The sequence below is a fragment of the Ursus arctos genome, unplaced genomic scaffold (genome assembly GCF_023065955.2).
Source record: "Ursus arctos isolate Adak ecotype North America unplaced genomic scaffold, UrsArc2.0 scaffold_53, whole genome shotgun sequence".
Classification (NCBI taxonomy): Eukaryota; Metazoa; Chordata; class Mammalia; order Carnivora; family Ursidae; genus Ursus; species Ursus arctos.
The window spans coordinates 322458-347932 of record NW_026623071.1 but is presented as its reverse complement, the minus strand read 5'-3'; the positions used below and the strand labels follow the sequence as shown (position 1 = coordinate 347932).

The window sequence follows — 25475 nt, the reverse complement described above, 5'->3', positions numbered from 1 at the left end:
CCCCAGGATCACTGGAGTTATTTTAATTGCCAGAGACTCTTAGCGGTGAACTGGCCACCTATTTATCCCACCTTGGAAAAGCAAAATGCGTAGAAAGAGGTGCCTGTGTTCTTACATGCTCCTGGGCCAACAGGAGTTAGCACTGTAACTATTCTCTTCTCAGGATTTTCCACCTGAATCACACTCAACATGTCCTTTGCCTCCCACGAGACTGAAAATACTGGGACACGTGTCAGATTCATCTTCATTTCCCTATTGATGACCACCATCCAATTCGATAGCCCCTTCCTCTAGCAGCTCTGCCTAAACATCTCGTAGCTCCTCCCTGACTCTGCCATGGCCTCCGGTCCAGGCTCCTGCCCTTCTCACTGAGGCCGAGCAGCCTTCTGGCCCATCTCCCTGCCTCCGATACCCTCTCCCAGCTCTGGCCCATCTTTTAAAACTGACAGGGGCTGTTTTCTGTGGTTGTTTTCAGTCATGCTTCCCTGCTTAAAATCTGCTCCTACGTTAGCAATCCCTCGCCCGCTCATCTTCCTGAACGGCTCCTACCTTTCCATCAAGATGGAACTTGACGTCAAAAGTCACTTCTATGAAACCCTCCTGAGCAGGGGCCCTTCCCTACACGGTACTCTCAGCAACCCTCTGTGGTCTGTCCATAGCTCTTTTTTTTTTAAAAAAGATTTTATTTATTTATTTGAAAGAGAGAGAGAGAGCACACACATGAGCAGAGGGAGAGGGAGAGGCAGACTCCCCGCTGAGCAGGGAACCCCACGCGGGGCTCAATCCCAGGACCCTGAGATCATGACCTGAGCCGAAGGCAGATGCTTAACCGACTGAGCCCCCCAGGCGCCCCGTCCATAGCTCTCTGTGTTTACTTCACTGGACCCTCGTCACCAATCACGCACCCTGCCTTCCACGAGCCAGGAGAAGCTGCAGCACAGGGCTGCGGCTTGTTTCTCTTTGTATCCCTGGCCGTTCCCAGCATCGACTAGACTCAAGAGGTTTCATGAGTGAACAGCAGGTAGTTCACTATAAATCTCTCATCACACAAGTCCTGCATACGTACCGGACCAAGTGAGAAAGCCTCCGAAGGCCTGGGCTAAGCCTTTGAGCCATAAAGTCTTCTCCACCAGAGCGTCGAAGTCCATGGACGGCCGGTTCTGAAGCAGGACAGCAACTGTCAGGGCCCAGGGGCTCAGAACCAGGTTTTGAACCTGCAGAAGCTCCATTTTATAGGCAACTTCAGTGACAAAGGCATGCACATCCTCCGACTGTCTCTGAGGAATATACCTACAGAGAAGAACAGAGAAGAACAAATGACAGCTCTGCTACCCACACTAATGTGAAGGGGGGGGGTGGGAGAAGACAGACCCCTGGGAAGGTTTCTCTTACTTTCTGCCAAGTGAATTCTCTCAGGTCACGATGCCAGAATATACCTTTACTTTACTAGAGTGAAACCTGTCCACCTGTCTCTACGGTACACTCTTGACAGGTGACAAAACGCACGCAAGTGGACCGAGTCTTAGTCTTCCTGGTTCCAGGCAAAAAAAAATGCTGCTGCTTTATAAACAGATCTATCACTGCTCTGAAAATGGAGGCCTGCCCCAGTAGCCGGAACTACTCGGTCCTCTCCAAGTCCACCGTGCTTTGAACACCCGTCTCCCAGAACACGCTTACCAGGTTACGCGGTCACCGCTCACGTCTGTGCTGGATGGGCTATACAGTTTGCCTGGCTGCTACACTGCCCTTCTGAGCAGCTCAAGGTTACCTGCCAAGTACTGCCACGATCCTCGCCTGACAGATTCTTCAGGCACGGATCACCAAACGTGGACTCGGATGGTACCAGGAGCTGGTTTGGAGCTGGATGAAGCAGGCGTACGCTCAGGACCCAAAGCAACCACACAGGAAGGGAGCTTCACGTGAAAGCTAGGGCCAATCCTAATAACAACCGGCTAGCCCGATCTGAGAACTAGAGGTGGAAAGCCCGTGGCAGCAAAAAGCAACATCTGCTTGAGAGCTGCTGAAGCTGCTAGTGACGTTCACTGGTGGCCACGGGCCCACTGGCGCTACACACAAATTATGAATGACGTTGTCCCGGGAAGCCTGGCTGAGCAGGTGATTTCTGTCTCCCTTACTTCCCCAGGGGTATTTCTCCAAATTAAGAAAACCCAAGTGCGTATCTGTACCTGCGTCCTGAAAGAACCTAATACATTTCTGTGCCCATAAAACTACAACCTTCTTGGGGCACCTGGGTGGCCCAGTCGGTTAAGCATCTGACTCTTGGTTTCAGCTCAGGTCATGATCTCAGTGTCGTGGGATCGAGCTCCGCACTGGGCTCTGTGCTCAGCGCGGAGTCTGCTTGTCCCTCTCCCTTTGCTTCTCGCCCCCACCCTCTGAGACTCTCTTTTTCTCTCTCAAATAAATAAATAAATAAGATCTTAAAAAAACAAAACAAAATAAAACTGTAACCTTGAGGACAGGGACCCACTCCCATTCATTATTATCATATAATCCCTTCTAGGATCAAAAATAATACTCACCACATACTTTGGCTGACCTGCCAATAGTGTTCCCCCCAACACAGAATGGGTAGGGTGGTGTGCATAGCACAGGTAGGAGGGTACTGATTCCCCTGAGAAGAACGAGCAGCACGGTCTGACTCTGTGTATTTGACATATATCACATTGTGATATAGCGAGCAGCTAACTGTTTTCTTTGACAATTCTCTTCTTAAAAAATTTTTTTAAAATTTTCAAGTAATCTCCACACCCAGTTGGGGCTCAAACTCACAACCCCGAGATCGAGAGTCGCACACTCCACTTGACTGAGCCAGCCAGGTGCCCTGCAAACAGAATTCTTTAACTGAAGCTTTCTGCTTCCCTGATATGTGATCTCAGAAAACCAAGTTTCAGTCCTAGAAGGGGTCAGTCAACTCAAGAATCACGACCACACTTCCCGATGTTCATCCTTATTTCTATGTCAATTACGAAAACACAGGTCTGGCACCTTGGGACCAAGTTATATGGGCTCCGACTCATCCTCCCAGCTGCCAGAGAGCGAAGTGACACAGGGTCTCCAAAGTATATGTGGATATTTCCAAAATTCTCAGAGAGAATCTTCCTGGCTTTCAACAATCCCTAATAACAGAGGAAATGAAACATAGAAGAGTAAGTTCAGAAAGAAGTTGGTGTATAAACCAGCATTTTCTCTAAATTCAAGTAAAAGCAAGTCTGGTTCTCCTTTACGTACGGTTGTAGATTCTTTCGGCTTAGGAACCCCTAGAAGCTCATACACGTAAAGCGTTTCTTCCAATATCTTATCGTAACTGATACTAATTGGAACAAGGTAGGTATCAAAAACTTCTCTTTTAAAAAATGGTTCCATCACAACATTCAGAAGACCTGTCAACAGGAAGAAATGGTTTTCTGTATGTAGTGAAATGTGGAGCAAACACGGATACAAAACAGGAAGATCCTGAAGTGTACATTAAATCTTAAGCCCGTAAATATAAACAGTTACAACTTAAAGAAACAGTTACACTTATAAAGAAAAAATATCTTGCAAAAAAAAAAAGTGTCAAGCTGTATTTAGCAGCTATGATGACACCACACTTTCTGGGTTTGTATTCTTCTTTCAGTCTCTAAAGGACCTACCAAATTTCGGAGTCAATGTCTTGGAAGAGCGACTTCTTGTCCCTTCGAGGAAAAATTCAACAGGAGCATAACCATTCTTTAAAGAGAAAACACAAACAAAACAAAACAAACACAAAACCCATTGCCTACTCTCAAAGTGAGAAATGCTTCTTTTGATTCCTTTCCCCAAGCTGCTCCCCCACCCCCACCGGCCTTCTGAGCAAACACTGCGCACAGCGCACTCAAGCAAGAGGGCCGCACAGGGTAAACGGACCATGGAGGTCATGCACATTCCTTCAGGGGGACGAGCAGCCAAGCGGGCCATTCGGGAGTGAAGAATTTAAGATCCTACGGCAAGCTCAAGCTCGAGTGGAGAGGAAATGCAGCTTGAAAGTATTCGGAAATTATCTGCCTTTACCCGCAACATGGTCTTCACATATTCAGAGAACACGGCCCAGTAGAGTTTATTGCCACCAAAGGTGCGCCGCATGAAAAAGGCACCCGACATCCGCAGCAGCTCCCCGACCATCTTCATGCCCAGGAAGTCTAAACAATAAATAAAGAAGGGGTTCATCTTTATTTGCGGATCTTGAAACTTCTATAAATACCTAACCTCACATTCTGTTAAGAAAGTTTGCATGTATGGAAGATACCGCTATGATACTGCTAATCATACTTCCCGAGCTGAAACCACGTGAGAAGGGACGTCTAATAGAATTACGGGAGAGAAAGGACAGTGTGGGCAGGCCCACCGGGCGGCTACCACGTGCGCCCCCACGCACCTCCGCATTTACAACCAGACCGGCAACAGACGGGGCCACAGCAGGCAAGGTGACAAGCTCTGTCACATCACCATGCCGAGTTCTTTAGGAGTGCTGCTGCTTGATGACAGACCGGCACGTGTCTTCCATGCTGGCCACCTGGCCAGCCCAACTCTCACCTTTTTCACCCATGAGGTACAAGTATCAGCCTTCTTTTAGTGGCACAGATTAAATAAAGCAAGTGTGGGATGCTTTATTCTACCAGGGGTTTTAAAACCCTCCTTTTTTTCCATTTTCCTTAATTTTCAAAGAACTTCCTTACGCATCTGTACAGATGAAACTGCTTTTAAAGTACTTAAGTCCCTGGCAATTTTTACCTTACTGTTTACTGCATTTATTAACCAAGGTGTATGCCTGAATCCCAACTTTTTCAGCCCCCTCCAAAGGGAGAAGATAAACAATGATTTGCCTTAGCAATCCTGCTTTTTGGAATCAGTCCTACAGAAATAAAAGCACCAGTAGGAGAATATATGCAACCACAAAACTACCAAATTACAGTATACCTACCCTGCTGAATATTGTAATGTTAGACATGAAGTTGGGCCTTGATCTTACACTGTATACAAAATTAACTCGAAATGGATCAAAGGTCTACACGTAAGACCTAAAACTATAAAATTCTTAGAAGAAAACATAGAGGTAAAACTTCATGACATTAAATGTGGCAACGATTTCTTGGACAGGACACCGAAAGCACAGAGAACAAAAGAAGCTGACAGGGGCGCCTGGGTGGCTCAGTCGTTAAGCGTCTGCCTTCAGCTCAGGGCGTGATCCCAGGGTCCTGGGATCGAGCCCCGTGTCGGGCTCCCTACTCCGTTGGGAGCCTGCTTCTTCCTCTCCCACTCCCCCTGCTTGTGTTCCCTCTCTCACTGGCTGTCTCTCTGTCACATAAATAAAAATAAAATCTTAAAAAAAAAAAAAAGAAACTGATGAAGAAATTGGGCTACATCACAATGAAAAGTTCTGTGCATCAAAGGATCCATTGATAGAGTGCAAAGTCAACTTTGGGAGAAATTTAATGGGAGAAGGGAAAAAATATTTGCAGATCATGTATCTGATAAGGGGTTATTATCCAGAATATATAAAGAACCCCTACAACTCAAGAGAAACAACAACAAAAAACAACCCAATTCAAAAATGGGCAAAGGACTTGAATAGACATTTTTCCAAAAAAGATACAGAAATGGCCACAAGTACATGAAAAGATGATCAACATTGCTAGTCATCAGAGAAATGCAAATCAAAAGCACACTGAGATACCACATCCTACCATCAGGATGGCCACTATTAAAAAAACAAAAACAAAACCACAAGAAAATAAGTGTTGGATGCAGAGAAACTAGACCCTCGTGTACTACGCTGGTGGGATGTGAAATGGCACAGCCGCTAGGGAAGACAATACAGTGGTCCTCAAAAAAATTAAAAATAAAATTAGCATACAACCCAGCAATTCTACTTCTGGGTGTATACCTGGAAGAATTTAAAGCAGAGACTCAGACAGGTATTTGCACACCTATGTTCATAGCAGCATTATTCATAATAGCCAAACGGTGGAAGCAAGCCAAGCTTCCACGGACAGAACAATGGATAAACGACGTGTGCTCTACACGTCCGATCAAACAGGACTCGGCCTTTAGGAATAGGAAGAAAATTCTGAAACATGGTGCAACATGAATGGACCTTGAGGACATGATGCTGAGTGAAGGAAACCAGTTACTAAAGGACAAATCCTGTAGGATTCCACTCATACGAGGTACCTAGAGGAGCCAAATTCCTAGAGACAGAAAGTCGAATGCTGGTGGCCAGTGGCCGGGGGGAGAGTAGGGTGAGGAGTTAGTGTTGAGTGGGGACAGAATTTCAGGTCTGCAAGAGGAAAAGCAGGTGGAGTTCTGTGGATGGCAGACGGTGAGGGATGCACAACGGTGTGAATGTACTTAACACCACTGAACTATAGGCTTAAAGGTGGTTACGGCAGTAAATTTTATGCTTTCTGTATTTTACCATAATTAAAAATATGTAAAAGAAAAAAGTTGTATCTATTCACTGACCTTAGAGATAAACACTGATAAATTATCAATTAAGAAAAGCAAAGGCAGGTCATACATAAAGGTGGTATCTCATTTTTCAAGCCTAAACCAAACCCCCATGTGCACATATCCTTGTTTCCGTCTGTACTGAGGCACAGCACAGAGAGACCTAATCCCGACTATCGAACACCAGGGTCAATGGTAGAAGGGAGAGGGGATTTGCATCCTCTTCTTCAAGTACCTCAGCACTGTTAAAATCATTTCAATGAATATTGTCATTTTTATAATTAAAAGAGGAGAAGAACAATACGTACCCATTCCTGCGGCTATGACTGGTACCGGTAGATCATAGTTGTATAAAAGAAAAGACAGCATCAGAAAGTCAATGTAACTTCGATGACTGGGCAGCAGGACAACTGGGTGCTCCTGGATGGCTCGTTGTAGCTTTAAAATAAATGTCACAGTTTGAATACTTTCAGTTTTCCAATTATTAAAATCACATGGCACATCAGAAAACGGAAGAATGGGTATATGTACAGAGGGAATACTAAGGTTAATAATGTCTTCCTGCCTCCCCTACTACATACAGAAAACTTATTTCAGAGTTCTGGTTAAATAACCTCACACAATGCAAGAACATTAAAAATGTAAATTTTATAGATCATAATAATAATAGGGATGATCCCTAACATATTAGGTGGGCACCATATTAAACATTTTACATACTAAGCATTTTCCATGCATTGTTTAATGTGACATATTTGTAAATAAGGCCTAAACATTAGGTTCCTCATTTGCGACATGGTCACGCATCTGATCAATGACCAAGCTGCGAATGGAACTGAAGTGAGTCTGAGTTAAAAAGCCAGCTGTTAACCAATGTGCTAGATGGTTGTGTGCAGTAAGAGGGAACAAAGCGTCTCTCAGGTAGATTAATAAAAACAAATCTGAATTAGGAGGACAAATGAGAGGTATGGTATTTCTATATTTATACACTGGACTTGCCACCAGGAAGAATGGGTGCCCTCAGTTAGAAGGAATTTGAGCTTCCAGATATATTCCGTAGGCTATCAGCCTCAAAAATATTCACCAGGATCAATGTGTTATCTGTTTTTTGGAAATCTAAATATAATTTACCAAGGTAAGATAATGTATGATCAGTTAAGAAGACAGGGCCAGTCAATATTGTCTGGATGGCTATATCAAACATTTTTTTTAAGATTTCTTCCTTTCTTTTTTTTTTTTAAGATTTTATTTATTTATTTGACAGAGAGAGAAGAGAGAGAGTACAAGCAGGCAGAGCAGCAGGCAGAGGCAGAGGGAGAAGCAGGCTCCACGCTGAGCAGGGAACCTGACATGGGACTCGATCCCAGGACCCTGGGATCATGACCTGAGCCGAAGGTAGATGCTTAACCAACTGAGCTACCCAGGCACCCCAAGATTCATTTATTTCTTTGAGAGAGAGACAGAGCGCATGAGCACGTGGGGGGAGGGGCAGAGGGAGAGAATCTCAAGCAGACTCCCTGCTGAGTGTGCAGCCAGACGCAGGGCTTGATCTCATGACCCATGAGATCATGACTCCAGTCGAAACCAAGAGTTGGATGCTCAACTGACTGAGCCACCCAGGCGCCCCCAAACATTCTTTGAGAGAGAGGCAGGCAGAGAGTAACTTAACAAACTAGAGAATAGTCATTGGAGGAAAAAAGAAGAAATACATGAAAGTAAAGTAAATGACTGAATAAAATATTAAAAGACATGTACAAGAAGGCCAATGGATGTAAGAGCTTCTTAGTAAGAGGAAAAAGAATAGTAAAAATCATAAATGAATAAAAATAGGAAAAGCTCTTCCTTCCAAAAGAAAGCAGACTATAACATGACTGTTAAATCACTCCTGAGAGATGAAATTAGAAAAATCACCATTTGGCAATCATTAGAGTAATAACTGGTTTGGGAAAAATCATCAGTCAATGTGAACACTTGTGGAGGAGACCATGCTGGAAAACAGGACCCTGAACCATTCTTAGAGCATCTCTCCACACGATACTTATTACCAAGGGAAATAGGGTAACTTTACAAGTGGAGAGATGCAGCTGATACCAGATGATGAAAGTGACCACCACCAGTAAGGGGACAGACAGCCACCATGTGCTCCTTGATCTGTTGCACTGAGAAGGATACAATGTTGCGTCCTGCTCAAGCCCTACAACCTGAGTCTAATCCTGAGACAACATCACTCAAATCCAAATCAAGACATGCTATAAAATAACTGGTCTGGTTTTTTTCCAAAACTAATATGAAACACAAAGACTAAGGAATTGTTCTAAATTAAAAGAGTCGAAAGAGATATGGAAGCTGAACATAACACATGACGTAGGATTTCTTTTGCTATACAAGATATAACTGAGGTGATCAACGAAATACGACTGAGGTCTCTATTACTGTGTATTAGTGTTGTATCAATGTCGATTTGCTTATTTTGATAACTGCACCATAAGGGAATGTCCTTGTTTACGGGAAAAACACAGCAGAGTATTGAGGGGAGGATAAGGAAAATGTTGTAAGGGGACCAGGTGGATCATACACAGAAATTCTTGGTATTATTTCTGTAGCATGGCGGACATCTGACGTGAGGTTAGTCTGTAAGTCTTACCTGACTAAGTGAGTTAGTCTGAAGTCTGTAGGTCTGAAAGTAAAAAATATCACCCCCCAGAGAAGCAAAGCCTTTTTTTCTGCCCAGCCTGGACGCCTGCTGACGAGGGCCTGCTCATTTAGTGCAAAGTGAGAGGTCCTGGAGTTGATGAAATCGTTAAGGGGTAGAAGAGGTTGTTTTTAAACAAGCAATACTCACTTTCTGAATACCTTCTTCATTTACACACACTTTTGAGAAAATTTGTTTAAATATTTTGCTCAGGGCAAAGGCAAAAAACCGGATGGCTCCCAGACGCAGTTTGTGGCTCATTTCATCCAAAATCTCACAAACTTCCTCTCGGAGGACATCGACGGATTGAAGGGATTCCTTGGAAAGCTAGAAGGAAAGGGAAAGCAGGGATACGTCTCTGAAGAAAAGAAGCCAGAACTCTATTCACTCAAAGTGCTAGGACTAGTTCCAAATGGACCAATATTACATAGCTCAAAAATGCGACGTTTTCTTCCTCATTTAGTTTCACATAATTTATTTTCCAACATAACTCAAGTAGATAAATGATCCTATTTCGACAACGTCAAAGACTGGCAATTCAAAAAGAATAGGCTCTCTAGGAGAGTATCTCACCTTTCCATTTGATTTGTTAATAAGCTTACAGCCAAATTCTCTAAAATAAGCTGTTGCCCATGAACTAACTAGTGTGCTAGCACAGATATTTGGCAGTTTCTTTCAGCAGATGGCTGCAGCACTCCATCTGCTTGCTCCATGCTACTACAAGGTAATATACAAGGTAACATACAAGGTAAAAATACAAGTTTAGGTTGAAGTAACCATTCGGACTATACCGCATACACAGGTCACTGGGACAAAACTCTCCGAAGTATCAAAGGTTAACCAGTAAAGTCAATGATCTTACACTGGAACTCTATTCCGAAGGCATACCACATCTTTTGTAAAGAGAACAAAATGTTGGTTGTGTGCTAGGCCTGGGGATGGGGACGAATAAGTCCATTTCTGTCCTCAGGGAACTCTAATTTGATGCCTTAAGCAAGCATGGTGAAAAAGAATGGCGTCTATGTGATAAATAATATTTATCCTTAGCAGAGGAGAATGTTCTGCTTTAGGATGAGGCCCAGAAGATGAGAGGGTAGGACGTGGAATCCCAACTTCCTAAATTACATGCAGTGGAGAAATAGCTTCTCTTTTTTAAAATAATTGAGGTGAAATTAACATAGCATAAAATTAGCCATTTCAAACTAAACAATTCAGTGGCACTTAGTACCTTCCCAAATGGATAATCATCCTCTTAGCTCCATATTTTATCTTTTTCAAGGAAATAGAGGAATCAATGGATTGGTGGTAAGGATGGATTTCAGGAAACCAGCCTAGGAAAAGGGAGTACACTTGGAAAACTATCAAAATAGCTCACCGGAGACGGAAAAGACCCCCCAAAAAGCAATAATAGGTGCTGAAGGGAAGGGGAAGGGCAGTGAGAAGCTCAGTTGTTTCGGGCAACAGAATGGATGGTGGGGCCATCCTGAAATTCGGGCTAGAGAGCAGGGCTAGAAGGCAATGTGGTGCAGGGGTTGAGAAGGCAGATATACTGATTTTGAGGTGTCTGGAGACATATAAAGTAGCTGACCTGCAGGGAGTAGAACAATTGGAGAGAAGAGTCTGAACCCTGATAATCTAGCCAAGGCTAGAGATCCTGTTTGGGCATCACCAGACTACAGATGAAAATGGAAATGACGGGAGTGGATAAAACGGACCAGGGAGACTGCAGGGATGAAGATAAGAAGGCTGCGGGTTCAACCTTGAGAAATACTTAACCAGCGGATGGAAGAACTCATAAAGAGATTAACAAGGAAGATGATAAGAGAACTGTACTGTGTGATGCCATAAATGTCAAGGTAGGACAGTCCTGCAGGAGAGTGTGTCCAACAAAAACTGACACAGTAAAGATGCAGCGAAGACTAAAGGAACCCCTTGGATTGGGTCACTTGGAGATCCACGGTAACCTTTACTGGAGTACAGCAACCTGCTGCAAGTGGGAAGTGAACGGCAAAGGACTCACTACACGTTTGAGGAGCTGGGATGAGAAAGGAAGAAGAAATGGAGCATTAAAAAGAATGAATACATGGCTGAGAGGGCCTTCCCCTCACCAGGAAGTGCTGATGCCAGCTAAGCCTGTGCAGAAGGCTGAAGAGGAGGACACACTAGTCCCCTGGGGATCTGAAAGAATTGGGCAGATGAAGGACACAGGTGAGTAGGCTGGTCTGTTCAGAAGGCATGGCCTTCTCTAGGATTGGAGGAAAGCAGAGAAGCAGAGAATGACCTGAGCTCTTATTCTGTGCAATCGGGCTTCTCATTTGCCCAACAGATATGTATATCCTTCCAGATTCTTCTTCTTGGAAACCTTAGATAAGATTAAAAGATGAGCAATAGCTTTATAACTCCTTGTCCCAGTGTTGTCCCTTTTCAGTCTGTTCTTCACATCACAAACCTGAGTGGTTTCTTTTCTTTTTTTAAAGATTTTACGTATGTATTTATTTGGGGGACAGAGAACACAAGCAGGGGGAAGGGCAGAGAGAGAGGGAGAAGCAGACTCCCCTGCTGAGCAGGAAGCCTAACATGGGGCTTGATCCCAGGACCCCGGGATCGTGACCTCAGCTGAAGGCAGATGCTTCACTGACTGAACCACCCATTCGCCCCTGAGTGGTATCTTAAATGCAGAAGTGATCTCATCTTTCCCAAGCTAAAAGCCCTTCAATGGCTGCATTGCATTCCGTGAGACTAAGGCAGCCTGAGTTGGCAGCAGAGATGGAAAGAAACAGACAAGAGCAATTGAGGAGAGCAAATTGCCAGCTCTTAGTGACTGACAGCACAGGAAGGGAAAGCAAGAAGCTGAAGACGGCACCCAGATTTTTGGTATGGGCAGCAGGCATATGGAGAGGCCGTTCTTGGAGATATGCAAAACTGGGTGTGGGGGGATGCACACGGTACAGTGGTGGGAGTGGGAGGGTCAAAGAGCTTGATTCAGACATCCTGAATGTGAGATGTTTTTGGATTTTCCAAGTAGGTATTCCAGTAGACATAAAAATATATGTATGAAACTCAAAAGAGATCTGGGCTGAAGCAATAGATACCAATTATTATTTACTACATATTGTTATTTATTTATAATAGCAAATTATTATAATAATATAATATAGTAGGGAGACATCAGCATAAGGAAGGTATTTACAATTCTGGTAATAAATAAAACTGCCCAGTGAGCAGGAAAAATAAGAAGGGATTAGAACAAAATCTTGAGGAACAGCAGCATTTAAAGAGACAGGCAAAGGAAAAGAAGCCCATAAAGACAACTGAGGAAAGATCAACAAGATTTGGTTGGGGGGGGCACCTGGCTGGTTCAGTTGAAGCATGCAACTCTTGATCTCGGGACTGTGGGTTCGAGCCCCACATTGGGTGTAGAGATTACTTAAAAATAAAATCTTAAAAAAAAAGATTTGGTGGATAAGGGGGGAGAATATGGTATCACAGAAAGAAAGGTGGGAGAGTGAGCCAAAGGCTATGAAGGATGTCAACAAGGTTGATTTCAGCCATCAGGAAGGAATCACTCACAGTCTTGGGAAGAGCAATTACAGTGGGTTAGAAACTGGATCCCAATGAGCTGCATATACACGGAGGGTGAGAAAGTACAGTCCCAAGTATAGCAAACACAGCCGACTTCTTCCAGGAGTAGAGCAGAAGTGGGAAAGGAAATGCTGAGTCATAGGGGAGAAGCAATATGCCCAAACGAGGCTGATTTCAGCTGGAAGAGGATGGAACAAGTTCAGTGATGATGGTAAAGAGCTAATGAAGAGGAAGAAGTTGAAGACATTTGAGGGGACAGACAATAAAGCAAAGTCCTTGAGCAGGACGGAGCAGGTGAAATTCAGAGCAAAGGAGCAGGGGAGGGATTGAACTCCCAACAGGAGAAAGAGCTCTCTGTCCCTTTTTAACAGGAGGGAAGAAGAGACTGAGGCTATCAGTGCAGGTAAATTAGCAGCTTGATCACAGGAAGCTGAGAGCTGTCATATAATGGTTTACATTTTCTTTGTGAAGTAGGAAGAAATGTCACCTCTTGAGGGTAAGGGGCCAAGGTTGGAGGCTCAGAAAGAATATGGGTGACAATGACATTCCCATTTTGGAGACCGGGAGAGCTCCCTGGGGAAACGAGGAATTCTTGGGTAACACAGAGGGCCCAGTTGTGTTGCATAACCCTGAGTTTATAACAATTCCAGTCTACCTACATTAAGTGATTTTTTTTTCTCTCAGCAGCACAGCCAAGTTTGAGAAACACTGGCTTGTATCAGTTACACTTAACCTGGCTCTGTATTAGGATTACTTGGGGAGCTTTTAAAAAAGAAAAAGAAAAAGATGCCTGGGTCCTATTCCAGACCAATTACATCAGAATCTCTGTGGACAGGACAAAAGCATTTTTTTCTTTCATTCATTCATACATTCATTCATTCATTCATTCATTCAGGAAATACTTATCAAATGCACCTATGTGCTAGGCACTAGGAATACAGCAAAAAAAGAGATAAAATAATAGAATACAGGGGAAAAAAAGAGAGTCAGAAGAGAGATAAAAATTGTCTTCATGGAGTTTCCGTACTAGTGGAAAATAACAGTTAACTTTCTATAAAAGTTCTCCAGGTGATTCTAACAAAGAGCCAGTATTGAGAACCACTGTCTTTAGCTTCTAATCGACAAGGAAACTTTACTTCACTTATGAAATAGGTCCAGTCAGAGAGGACTAATAGTTTCCCCATGATAAATCATGACAGACAGATTGAACCAAAAGGATTAGGAGGATAGGTCATATGCCCAAATTAGAAGAAAACAGACAGGGGAGTCTGGGTGGTTCAGTCGGAGAAGTGTCTGCCTTCGGCTCAGGTCATGATCTTGGAGTCAGGGCCTGAGCGCCGAGTCAGGCTCCCTGCTCAGCAGGGAGTTTGCTTCTCCCTCTGCTCCTCACCCAACTCGTGCTCTCTCTCTCTCTCTCTCACTCTCTCTCTCTCAAATAAATAACTAAAATCTTTAAAAAAAATTTTTAAAAAGAAGAAAACAGCAGAGATAAAGAATTTCTCTGAGGTTGTAGGCTTGACTAAATTCCATTTAAAAATCAATGGGGGGGGGGGGCGCCTGGGTGGATCAGTCAGTTAAGCATCTGATCTCATGATCTGGGGGTCCTGGGATCAAGCTCCACGCTGGGGTCCCTGCTCAGCAGGGGAGTCTGCTTTTCCTGTCCCTTTGCCCCTGTTGTGTGCTCTCTCTCTCTCTCTCACTCACTTTCTATTTCAAATAAATAAATCTTTAAAAAAAAAGTCAATGGAGAACAGTATCTAAAGGTAAACCTCAAAGCCTGGGAGCACCTGGACAAAGTGACAGGGAGGGCCAGCCATGAAGAAGCGGTAATCGTGCCCATTGAACACTTCTATTTGATGTCTGCAAATGACACGTCCAAAACAGACCTTAGCTTTTCTCCTAAGCCCATTCCCTCTCCTAAATTCCCTATCTCAGTGAATGCTTCTGTCATCCTGTCTCTCTCTTCCTTCCCGTCATTCACCCTATTATACTCCACCTCTGAAATCAATCTTTCTTTCCCTTCCTTCTTTCCTTTTTTTTTTTTTTTTTTTTTTTAAAGACAGGGAACGAGAGAGGAGGAGGGAGCGGCAGAAGGTGAATCTTAAGCAGGCTCCATGCTCAGCAGGGAGCCCGATACAGGGCTCAATCTCACGATCCTGAAATCATGATCTGAGGTGAAATCTAGACTCGGACACTTAACTGACTGAGCCACCCAGGTACCCCTACACCTTAAATTTCTTAAATCTGTCCATCTCTGTTTCTACAACCACAGTCTAGGCAACTGTGATCCCACAAAGGGATTACTGGAAGAGTGTCATAACCAAACTTCTGTCTCCTTTGTTGCAGAATGGTGTTTCTAAAACATTAATTGATCAGGCCACACTCCGACCTGAAACCTTTCAATGGCTTTGCACCGTATGTAGGATAAAATCTAATTCCTCCGGATGGTTTATAAGATTTACTTTATTTATTATTTATTTTTAGAGCGAGAGAGCGTGAGCACGAGTAGGGGGAGCGCAAAGGGAAAGGAAGAGGGGAAGACAGAATCTCCAGCAGACTACCCACTGAGTGGGAGCCCAACGGGGGGGCTTGATCTCAAGACCCTGAGATCATGACTCAAGCTGAAGTCAGACGCTCAAATGACTGAGCCAGATGCCCCCTCTGGATGGTTTATAAAACCCTCTGTGATGTGGCCCCTGTCTCTAAATTCTTACCATGTTACCCCTTCTTTGCTCTCTTCGGTCTCATCATACTGAACTGCTTCTAGTACTGGGACTATGCATGTTCTCTAGTTGTTAAAATATGCTGGTGGTTCCCAAACTTTGCTATACTTTGGAACCAACTGGCCTTCTTCTTTTTTTTTTTTTTTTTTTTTTGAGAAGAGAGAATGCAAGTGGGGGTTGGGTAGGGTCAGGGAGAGGGAGAAAGAGAGAATCTTAAGCAGGTGCCACACCCAGCATGGAGCCCTATAAGGGGCTCGATTTCACGACCCTGAGAACCTGACCTGAGCCGAAACCAAGAGTGGGACGCTTAACCAAATGAGCCACCCAGGCGCCCCTCCACTGGGCTTCTTTAAAAACTACTACTAGGATGTCTGGCTCCTTCCCCAACATTCTGATTTAATTCATATGGGGGTGAGATCTACGCACAGGGATTCTTGAAAGTTTCTCCAGCAATTTTATTGTGCAGTGAGATTTAACCATGGGGAAAAAGTTATTTGCTCTGCTAGGAATACTTCTTCACCCACTTCACCTGGAAAACCTCTAACCATCTTTTAGGCATCATTTAAAAAAAAATCACTTTTCTAATTCCTTACACAAAATTATTTGCCCTATAATTAGTGCCCCTGTACACTGGGCTCCCACTAGCATGTCTTGTATCATATTTCATTGTAATTGACTGTACAACTGTCATCATTCCCTGTCAGACTACAGTTGACCCCTGAACAATGTGGGGGCTGGGTGCCAACCCCCCATGTAGTTGAAAATCCACGTGTAACTTCTGACTCCCCCAAAACTTGATTAATAGCCTACTGTTGACTGACAGCCTTACCAATAACATAAACAGTTGATTTACACATATGTTTGATGTTACATGCATTATATACTGTATTCTCACAATAAAATAAGCTAGAGAAAGTGTTCTTACGAAAACTATACGGAAAACACATTTACAGTACTGTACTGTATTTATTGAAAAAAATCTATGTATAAGTGGACCTGTGCAGCTCAAACCTGTGTTGTTCCTTGTTGACAATGAACAAATCTGGCTGTGGTTGAAGAGGGAATCACTTACCTGTTTAATGACATAACGAACCTCTTCAGAATTGAGAACACTAGATTTAATATCACTTGGCTTGCAAGGAGTAATTCCCTTATAGACAAGAGGTGTGTAGCATTTCATTGCAAATTTCAAGTCACTGACATGCCTCCTCTCCTCTAAAATATCTTCAAATTCATCCCATTTTTTGAGCTCCTTCTGTGGGTAAGGCAAATGAAAGAAAGTAATGCACATACTATAAAGTTAATTAGGACAGATTAGAAACTACACTGGTAAGGTTTCATCTATGCCAGCATTTTTATGCTATGACATATGAACAAGAGCAGAGTGCACTGATAAGAGGTCTTCCTATACTAAGAAAAGGAAATGTAATGATAGTTGTGGTCAAAAAATGGATGTTGAATTATAATACTTTATTATTTCTGCTTATGATCTTTGTAAAGCCAGTACCCCTCTGGGAAAGTTAACAAAGATAGCAAAGATTGAGACACTAAGCTCTAGAATAATCTGAGCAACTTTACGAGCAACTTTATCTGACCAATTTTATCAAGCACATTGATAAATGTTTTGTCTGCCTCTTCTACTTAGCCTTAAAAATTAAAGCATACGATAGAAATTCGAAATTATGTCAAATCAAATCAAACTACATGGGTGCAAATAAAAGGAAAATTCACTTAAGAAATAAGTGCTCCCACAGAAGCTATGGGCAAGCAGTCTGTACTCGCTATGACTACTTTCTCACCCACTTTTGACTCCCTATCGTTCAACTTCCAACCAAGCAGCCCTTGAAATCACTGTTTATCGGGCTACCAATGACTTCTGAATTGTTAATTCTTACAATTTTGTTTTTCTGATTATAAAAGTAATAATAGTAATAATGATAATTATAGGTAACATGTACAGTTGTTTCCTAAGTGTCAGGCACTATTCCAAGACACTCTTCCTTAATACGGGAAAGATATAACAATGGGAAAACCAAGGCATGGAGAAGCAAAATAACTCACTCAGGCTTCCACAGCCCGCAAAGGGCAGAGATATGATTCAAACTTGAGCCTTATGGCTTCACAGACCTTGCTCCTAACCTCTCTCCTACACTCCTCACCGTGTATGGAAAGTTTGGAAACATACAAGTAAATACAAATTGCCCATGATTTTATACCCCAGGAATAACTACTCTTTACCACTTCCCAGTTTCCTTATTTTTTTTCATTCACAGCTACACAAATATATAGTTTTTATTCAAAACGTGGACCATGCCAAATACAGTTTACCTTGCCTTTTCGAATGTTATGAGCATTTTCCTGCAGTAAATATTGTTTAAAAACATTTTAGTGGAGGCATGATCGCCTTTGTGTCCCCCAACTTCTTCAAATACATTTTTTCCCCTGGTGACTGAAGGGCTGAGGTTTGGTCTTTACCCTCTTGGAGAAGTGCTGTTGAGAGGGTGGGGATGCCTGGTCATGCCTGGTTCCTGCCACTTCCATCTGAGATGAGAAGCCAAGAGCCACATCCCTTCTCCCTGGCTACCATGGGTTTTGCTGACATGAGGCTGTCTTCTCTCTGGGGTTGGGCAGAGCGTAGGAACTTACATCTTTTCTGCATTAACCTGTGAGAGCAACTGTCAACTTACTGGGGAAAAAGTGCTTTGAGACTCTGGGGCACTTAAATAGCAATTAGGTCACTTCTACTTCTTTACTTTAACAGGCACAGGGTTTTATCAAAAGGATTCCAATAAAATGTTTTAAAGCCAAAAAATAATTTTTTTCTAATTACCAAAGTGCTATATGTTCATTATAAAAATCTAGAAGACCCAGTAAAGCACACAGAAGAAAATTAAAATCACCTGTTGTCCAATGACCCAGGGTCCATTTTAGTGGATGCTTTTTCTCTGGGCATGTAGACACATTCCCTCCCCTGACACACATACATTTTGATTTGCCACCTGATTTTTCCACTTCATGTTATAAACGCTTCCCTTTCATTTAAGTTTCTTCCACCGCATTATTTTTTAATAACGGACATCTGAATTATTTTTCATGCACTGCTATTTTAAGAAAATGCATTATTTCTTTCAAATTTAATCATTAAACCCTGGTCTCTTTCTAGTCTTCATCTTCCTAGACCTCCCTCCGGCCTGACACCATTCTCAAGGGTGCCCTCCTTTCCCTCCAACCACCCCGAAATTTTCCTACTTTGGTTTTTAATTCACGACTCTTGTCACAGCAGAAGATCCACCTCATTGCTCTAAACCAGCGACTCTCAACCTGAGGGGAAAACTTCCCCCCAAAACTAGCATATGTCTTCTTTCCTCCCATTTCCCTAATGTTAACATCTCCAACCCTCTTACCTTCATACACCGTGCTGAGTCCTCACACCTACTCGACGGGCTTTAGATACTAATTATACACGCTGTTGAATCTCCTGCTCTGTTCTCTTCGCCCATGTGAGCTCCTCATAGACACATTTAGTTGCAAACACTTCACCATTGGGCTTCCCCAAACTGAGCTCATTTCTTCTCTGCACAATCCTACAACCCGATTATTTCCCAGAAATCTCAACAACCACCGTACCTTGTACCTCCCTTTGCCTTATCCTAGACCCCTCCTCCCTCACCCTTACACACCATCCATCTAATCCTGTCCAGGTGGCCTTTAAGGATGTAGCAGGACTACTCAGTCACAGGTCCAGCCTGGGCACTTTACCACCATAGCCTCCTCACTGGTCTCCTTGCCCCTTTGAATCAACCCTTCATGCTGCCATGTGCTCTTCTCAAAACACAATTCTGACCAAATTGTTCCCTGCTTAAAATACTTCAATGACTCCCCACCTCCTTTAGAATTAAGACCTAAGCCACTTCTGGTATCACAGAATGACCTGGCCTGTCCTTCCCTCTGCAGACTCAAGGCCACCATGCTCAAGGTCTATTCAATAGCAAGTGATTTGCATTTCCCTAATACAATTCAGAGCGGAATTTCTTCTGGCCCTTGGCACACGCTCATCTCTGGGCCCCAAAGGCCTTTTTGTTCCTCTGTCATCCTTGCTCAGGCATCACAGCTGTGAAAACCCTCCTTGAGCTGCCCACAGGGATTGATTCTGCCCTTCTCATTAGAATGTCTTTACTTACCACCTACATCTATTAGGGTATGTAGCCATAACCCTGCAATTGTTCACATGTCTGTCTCCCTAAAATGCAATTCTCTTGAAATGGGAAACACATATCCTCTTTGTATTTCCAAGCATCAAGCTGCATTTGGATATTCCAAATGCATAACTGAATGACTAAATGTTGAAGTAACGGAAAAAGATGCAGACTGTTAAACTGAGGACATGACGAGGCATAGGGAGAATATAAACAGAAGAGCATTTACGAGTTTCAATACAAAAAGGGTAGCATGTAAAACATGTGAAGTATGCAAACATGAACATTTTAATGCCCACATATATAGAGAATATATGTGGGAAAAATCTAAGCTTTAGATTCTGGTGTAAAACTGCAGTCCTTGTAACATACTATACTCTTACTTCTGAGTTTCAAGAACCTTCTCAAATTTCACATTTCTCATTAGTAAAACAATAGTTTATATATAGACTCAGACTTGGTACAATGCAATAAACTACCATTATATACTATATAATTTTAGGGATAAAAGGGGACACAGAGACTTTCCACTTAGTGGTCTTGGGGAAGGAAAGAGAAAAGGATCAGAATCATCTGGGGAGACAAATATATACCATATATATCAATATATACATGAACATATAAAATATTTACAAATACGTATACATGTACATACATACATATATATACACACACACAAACACAGAGACACAGAGAGAGAGGAGAGAGAGATGGAGAAAGAGAGACCCTTCCACACTGTTCATCTGGAAATACGTAGCCATCAACCACAGCTCCTGTTTACCTCCGTGTACCATTCCCAACTCTCCCCTCAACCTAGACTGAACTGATCACCTTCTCCTCTGAGCCTTGACTGAGCCTTTCACGACAGCATCTAAAGTGCTTCATTAACCGGGATTGGTATCGCCCCTACAAGACTATAAACTTCTTGTCTGTGTAGGTAATGTGTCTTATATGCTTTTGTAGTCCCAGTTCCTAGTAAGAATTCAATCATTGTAGAATGAAAAAAATAAATTACTGAATGAAGCCACTTCCTGAACCCTGCTGATGATGGCTCCCCAATATTCACAGGCTCAAGCTCAAACTGCCCCCAATCTGGTCCTACCCCGATGTCTAATCCAATAGGTTCTACTCCAGACTGCGCATGAGAATAACCTGGGCACTTTAAAAATATACTGTTGCCCAGGTCCCCCTAGAGATTTTTTTTTTTTAAGTAGCCTCCACACCCTGAGACCGAGACCTGAGATAAAGAGTCAGACACTTAACTGACTGAGCACCCAGGTGCCCCTAGAGATTCTTGATTAATTTGGTCTGTGAAAGGTACCTGGGCATCAGAATGCTATTTTTTTTTTAAAGATTTTATTTATTTATTTGACAAAGATAGAGAGAGCCAGCAAGAGAGGGAACACAAGCAGGGGGAGTGGGAGAGGAAGAAGCAGGCTCATAGCGGAGGAGCCTGATGTGGGGCTCAATCCCACAACGCCGGGATCACGCCCTGAGCCGAAGGCAGGCGCTTAACCGCTGTGCCACCCAGGCGCCCCCAGAATGCTTTTTTAGAGTACTCCAAGTGATTCCTACAGGCAGCTGGTGTTGGGAGTTAACTACTCATTCATTGGCCTCCCCTAAACCATGATGGAGAAGTATTTACCATCAGAAAATAAATATATTTACATGGCTACTTATCTAGGAACACAATACAAAGAGGAACCCAAAAAAGAAGGTGTAGTTTATTTCCCCCCTTTGTTTCTCACTCTTACTTTTTATAGCAGCTCTCCCTTATTTGTAGCTAAACAGCCTTCTCCTTGTATCTCCCTTCAGACTGCTCTGGAGGATCCATTCATTCAACAGATAGTTATGGAAAGCCCACAGTGTACCAGGCACTGTTCTACAGGCTGCGAATAAAGCATGAACAAGACAAAGAATGTGTAATGAAGGAGCCTACACTTCCTTAAGGAAAGACAGCAAGTTTACTTAGGCATACTAGCAGCAGCATGCTGGTGAGTGTTTACATGAGGGCCCTGACTTATAGCATTCGCCATTTCTGTGGCATTTACACTCCCACCATGGTAGATGTCAAGCTACTGACATGACCTCACTGAACACAGAGCTGGGGAGAGATGTGTAGTAGCCATGATTATATTTCCATCTCAAAGTATCATAGACATAAATAACCTCAAAAGAGTAGATAACAGAAAAATCTAGTAAAAAAATTAGGAAATGCCGAGTTTCGAGTATTTGTTACTTTTGTATTTAACTGTAAATTTATAAAACTTAATCTTTAATTTTTAATAACAGCTGTGTTCCAACAATGGGCTCACAAACATCATGGAAAATTAACAATCAGCTTTGAGAGTCAATACAAGACTACTGTAGCACAACACTGGAAAGGGGATATAAAGAAAATAGAGTTATAAGGAGGAGTGACTGGACAGCTACTTTAGATTGAATGGCTGGGTAAGGCCTCTCTGAGAGGTGATATTTGAGCTGTGACCTCAAAAAAAAACCCAACCAACCAACCAAACAAACAAACCAAAAAACGGGGGGGAGGGGGGGTAGAGTAGCAATGCAAATTTCCGGGAAAACAGCATGCCACACAGAGGGAACAGCGAGCACTCTTGGGAGAGCATGCTTACTTTCTGAGAAACGGAAGGCCGGGGTGGTTGAAGCGCAGTGCACAGGATGAGTAAAATCAGGGAGGTAGCAATTATGAAGTCTTGTAAGATATTGTAAGGAATCCAGATTTTTCATTCAGATTTAACAGGAAGCCATAGTCAGGGTTCTAAGTATGCCAGTAATTCTCCAGCTCAGTCTTCTTTTCATTCTGTGGTCTCATTCAAAGATTGCAGGCAGACTTATGGCTTCACATACAATCTACTTGCTGATGTCTGACGAATCCATGTATTTAGACCAGACCTTCCTCTTTTGCTCTGGTACCATATTTCTAACTCTATCTGGATGTCTCCCCCACATCTTGTGATGTATCAGGTCCATAACATAGTAATCCATAAGTTAAAAATCATTAATTTTACCACTGGCATCTCACACTGAACACATCCCGAACTGAAATTATTATATTACCCTGACTAAACCTGTTCCTCTTCCCAGATTTCCTATCAGCAAAGGCATCAACACTCACCCAGGTGCCAAATCACAGAAACCTCCTTTTCCTTCGCCACAGCATTTCCACGGTCCTAAATATCATACAAAGTCACCCATCTCCCCTCTCCCCAGGCTCACTGCCATTGCCTCAGGCTTTCATCACTTCTCTGAATTCCTGCAATAGTGTTCTGCTGATCTCCATGCTTTCGGCATCAGATTCCTTCTCCAATCAGATTCTCCTCCTGCAGTCTCTACTCAAGTACAGGTTATCCACACAAATAACCACTCCAGAAATCTAGTCTTCTTAGACTTTCAAAAATACAAATCTGATCATCCTGAAGTGTTCCGTTAGAAAGTGAAGATTTTATCCTTACGGGTGTGTAAACCTGATATATAACGCCCCCCTAGGAAGTACCTTCTGCCTACCTCCTTAGTTTTGTTTCTCACGTCTCCTTTATTCCACACTTACCTAACTACTTGGTTCTCCCAAACATGCAAAGGAGTGGCTTTCTTACATGGACGCCTAGGCCAGTCTTCCTCTCCTCCCTCATCCCCCAGTCACACCTCAAAAACTCAGCTCAGGTGTCACTTTCATCTTAAAAACCTTCTCTGAAGCTCCGAACAGGTCAGGTGCTCCTTCCCGTTCCTCCCACAACACACTGTGCAGGATTCAGTCATTGCCCTTATCTCAACTGTAATTGTTTATTGCCATGCCTTCCTTTCAATTCCATGGACGCAAGGGGTGGATCTTACACTTCCCCATCTTGGAAGTTGAGAATAACGAGTAGGACGCTGTAGGTAATGAGTGCTGCAATGTTTGCTGCAATCAGGTGTTTCTTAAATATCTCTGAGCACTACTCTCACATTGGATGGAGTATTACACAATAGGTGTGGCTGAGGAAATAAGGACAGTCTGAAATAGTAAGAAAAAGGTCATGTCGTGATGAAAGTATACTGTGCGGTTATGAGAGTAGTGAGGGTTCTACCCAGCTTCAGAAGCAGAAAAAGCTCACATACAATTGCCTTAATTTTTCATGTGAAAAAGTTGGCAAAAGTGTTATCATGAAAGAACCAGTGGTAAATAGGGAAGTTTTAAACTTCTCTATTAATTCACAAGTGCAAAGTTTTAGTCAACTCACAAACCGGCTTAGGGCTGAAAAAGCTACCTATGGCAAGTCAGATGGACACAGCAACCGGCTTCCCTACATGTCAGCTCTGCAATAGCAGAGTCAGAAAATGAGGCCAAAATAGTTCTACCACAGAGCTGTGGGGTGAGAAGGTCAATGAGCAGAGAGGTTAAAAGTGTAAAAATCCTCACACAAGTGGACAGTTGACAACAATTATAAGCCCAGAGCTCTCCACATCGAGGATACAAACTGGGACACCAGTATTCTTTGGGACACGGAGAAACATCTGTTTCCTCGACATATAGCCCTATACATCTCTTCTCTTTTGAAACTGAGTTTTTTTAAATCTTGTTTTGTCTTTTCCCTGTTATGACTTTCCTACGCAAATATCAAAGTCCAAAATTGGCACTAACCTGCAGGACACAGTAACATGCTTTTAAAATGCATTCTTTTATTTCCTTGTAAAGTAGATAAAAGTTAATTTAGTGGTTAAAAAAATATACATCCGTTAAAAAAATATATTGCCCCAGAATTGTGCAATCCTGAGAACTACAAAAGGTTCACCTCATAATTTCTTCACATACACTGTGAGTGACCAACACTGTGGTGTCAAAAAAGATCAGTTAAAATCAGGAGAGGGAAGAGGAGCCCTGGCGGTTGGAAGCAAGTTGGGAGAGGCTGGGTGGCATTAGTTGTCTTCCAAAATCACTTCTGCAAAAAGTAAGGATGGAAGACAAAAACGCAATAAAAATTTCCAGAAGTTCCAAATCTTCCTAAATTAAAAACTCTACGTCTTACAAACTCTATGCCCACATACAAGCCAAGTACTTTTATCCCAGGAACAGCACGGCAGCGAAAGGGCGGGGTGGGGAGCCGCATGCTGATGTATCTCAGGCCGGGTCAGACCCGCAGGTTTCTCAGGTTTAATGAAAAGGCAGCCCTCGCTAGAGACGGAGATCCAATTCTCACGCCTCATTCCTTTATCAGGGGCTTTCTGAAGGCCCCGTGCCTGGTGGAGGGAACAAGAAGGAACGAGTGGAAAAGAATCAGAGGAACCATCACCCAGAGAAACTTCTAAAAGCATAAACACATTTACACACGCACCGATACACCGTTGCCTTGGAAACCGAGTCAACCACCTAACCCCTCCTGTGCGGCCCTGGGACCCACTCTTTTGGGCCAGGGGTCGTGGCCCGTGGCAGGCCGGGACCGAGCGGGTGGGGTCCCCTCTCGTGGCCCCGCCCCGGGCCTCGTTTCCCTGGGCGCCTACCGAGTACAGGAGCACGACAGCGCCGGGACTGGCGGAGCCGACGGAGAAAGAGTTAGATGAACTGGAAGAATCCATGCTGCGGCTGCCGTCCCGGGCGGGGCCTGCAATTCTTTGCTAAGCGGTGGTGCTGCTGCTGCTGCTGCTGGGGGCGGTTCTTCCGCGCTGGGCGGCCCGACCTAGCCTAGGGCGGCGGCACCCTCCACTGCCGCTCCACAGGACCCCGGGCGCCGCCATCTTAACCAGGACGGAAGCCGCGCCGGGACCTGCGACGCGCGCGCGCACCGCGTAACTCGGAAGCGGGGG

General features: G+C 43.4%; 1 protein-coding gene across 4 annotated transcripts in view; it reads right to left on the bottom strand.

Moving 5' to 3' along the window:
• The window catches only part of LOC113259036 (dihydroxyacetone phosphate acyltransferase), a 39784-nt gene extending 14347 nt beyond the window's left edge, over positions 1 to 25437 (bottom strand). Inside the window, exons 1-9 of one of the 4 annotated variants that reach the window (XM_026504183.4) lie at positions 25173 to 25437; positions 16556 to 16738; positions 9329 to 9505; positions 6795 to 6924; positions 4051 to 4178; positions 3654 to 3729; positions 3250 to 3401; positions 3007 to 3137; positions 1067 to 1290 (exon numbers count right to left, since the gene is read on the bottom strand). In XM_026504183.4, coding sequence (XP_026359968.2) covers positions 1067 to 1290; positions 3007 to 3137; positions 3250 to 3401; positions 3654 to 3729; positions 4051 to 4178; positions 6795 to 6924; positions 9329 to 9505; positions 16556 to 16738; positions 25173 to 25247 — 1276 coding nt within the window. In that variant the 5' untranslated portion in view covers positions 25248 to 25437. Of the gene's footprint in view, positions 1 to 1066; positions 1291 to 3006; positions 3138 to 3249; positions 3402 to 3653; positions 3730 to 4050; positions 4179 to 6794; positions 6925 to 9328; positions 9506 to 16555; positions 16739 to 17958; positions 18158 to 25006; positions 25127 to 25172 lie in introns of those variants that run through there. The other 3 variants (XM_057307636.1, XM_057307635.1, XM_057307637.1) reach the window with 3 other exon arrangements.
• Between the last annotated feature and the right edge of the window lie 38 nt (positions 25438 to 25475).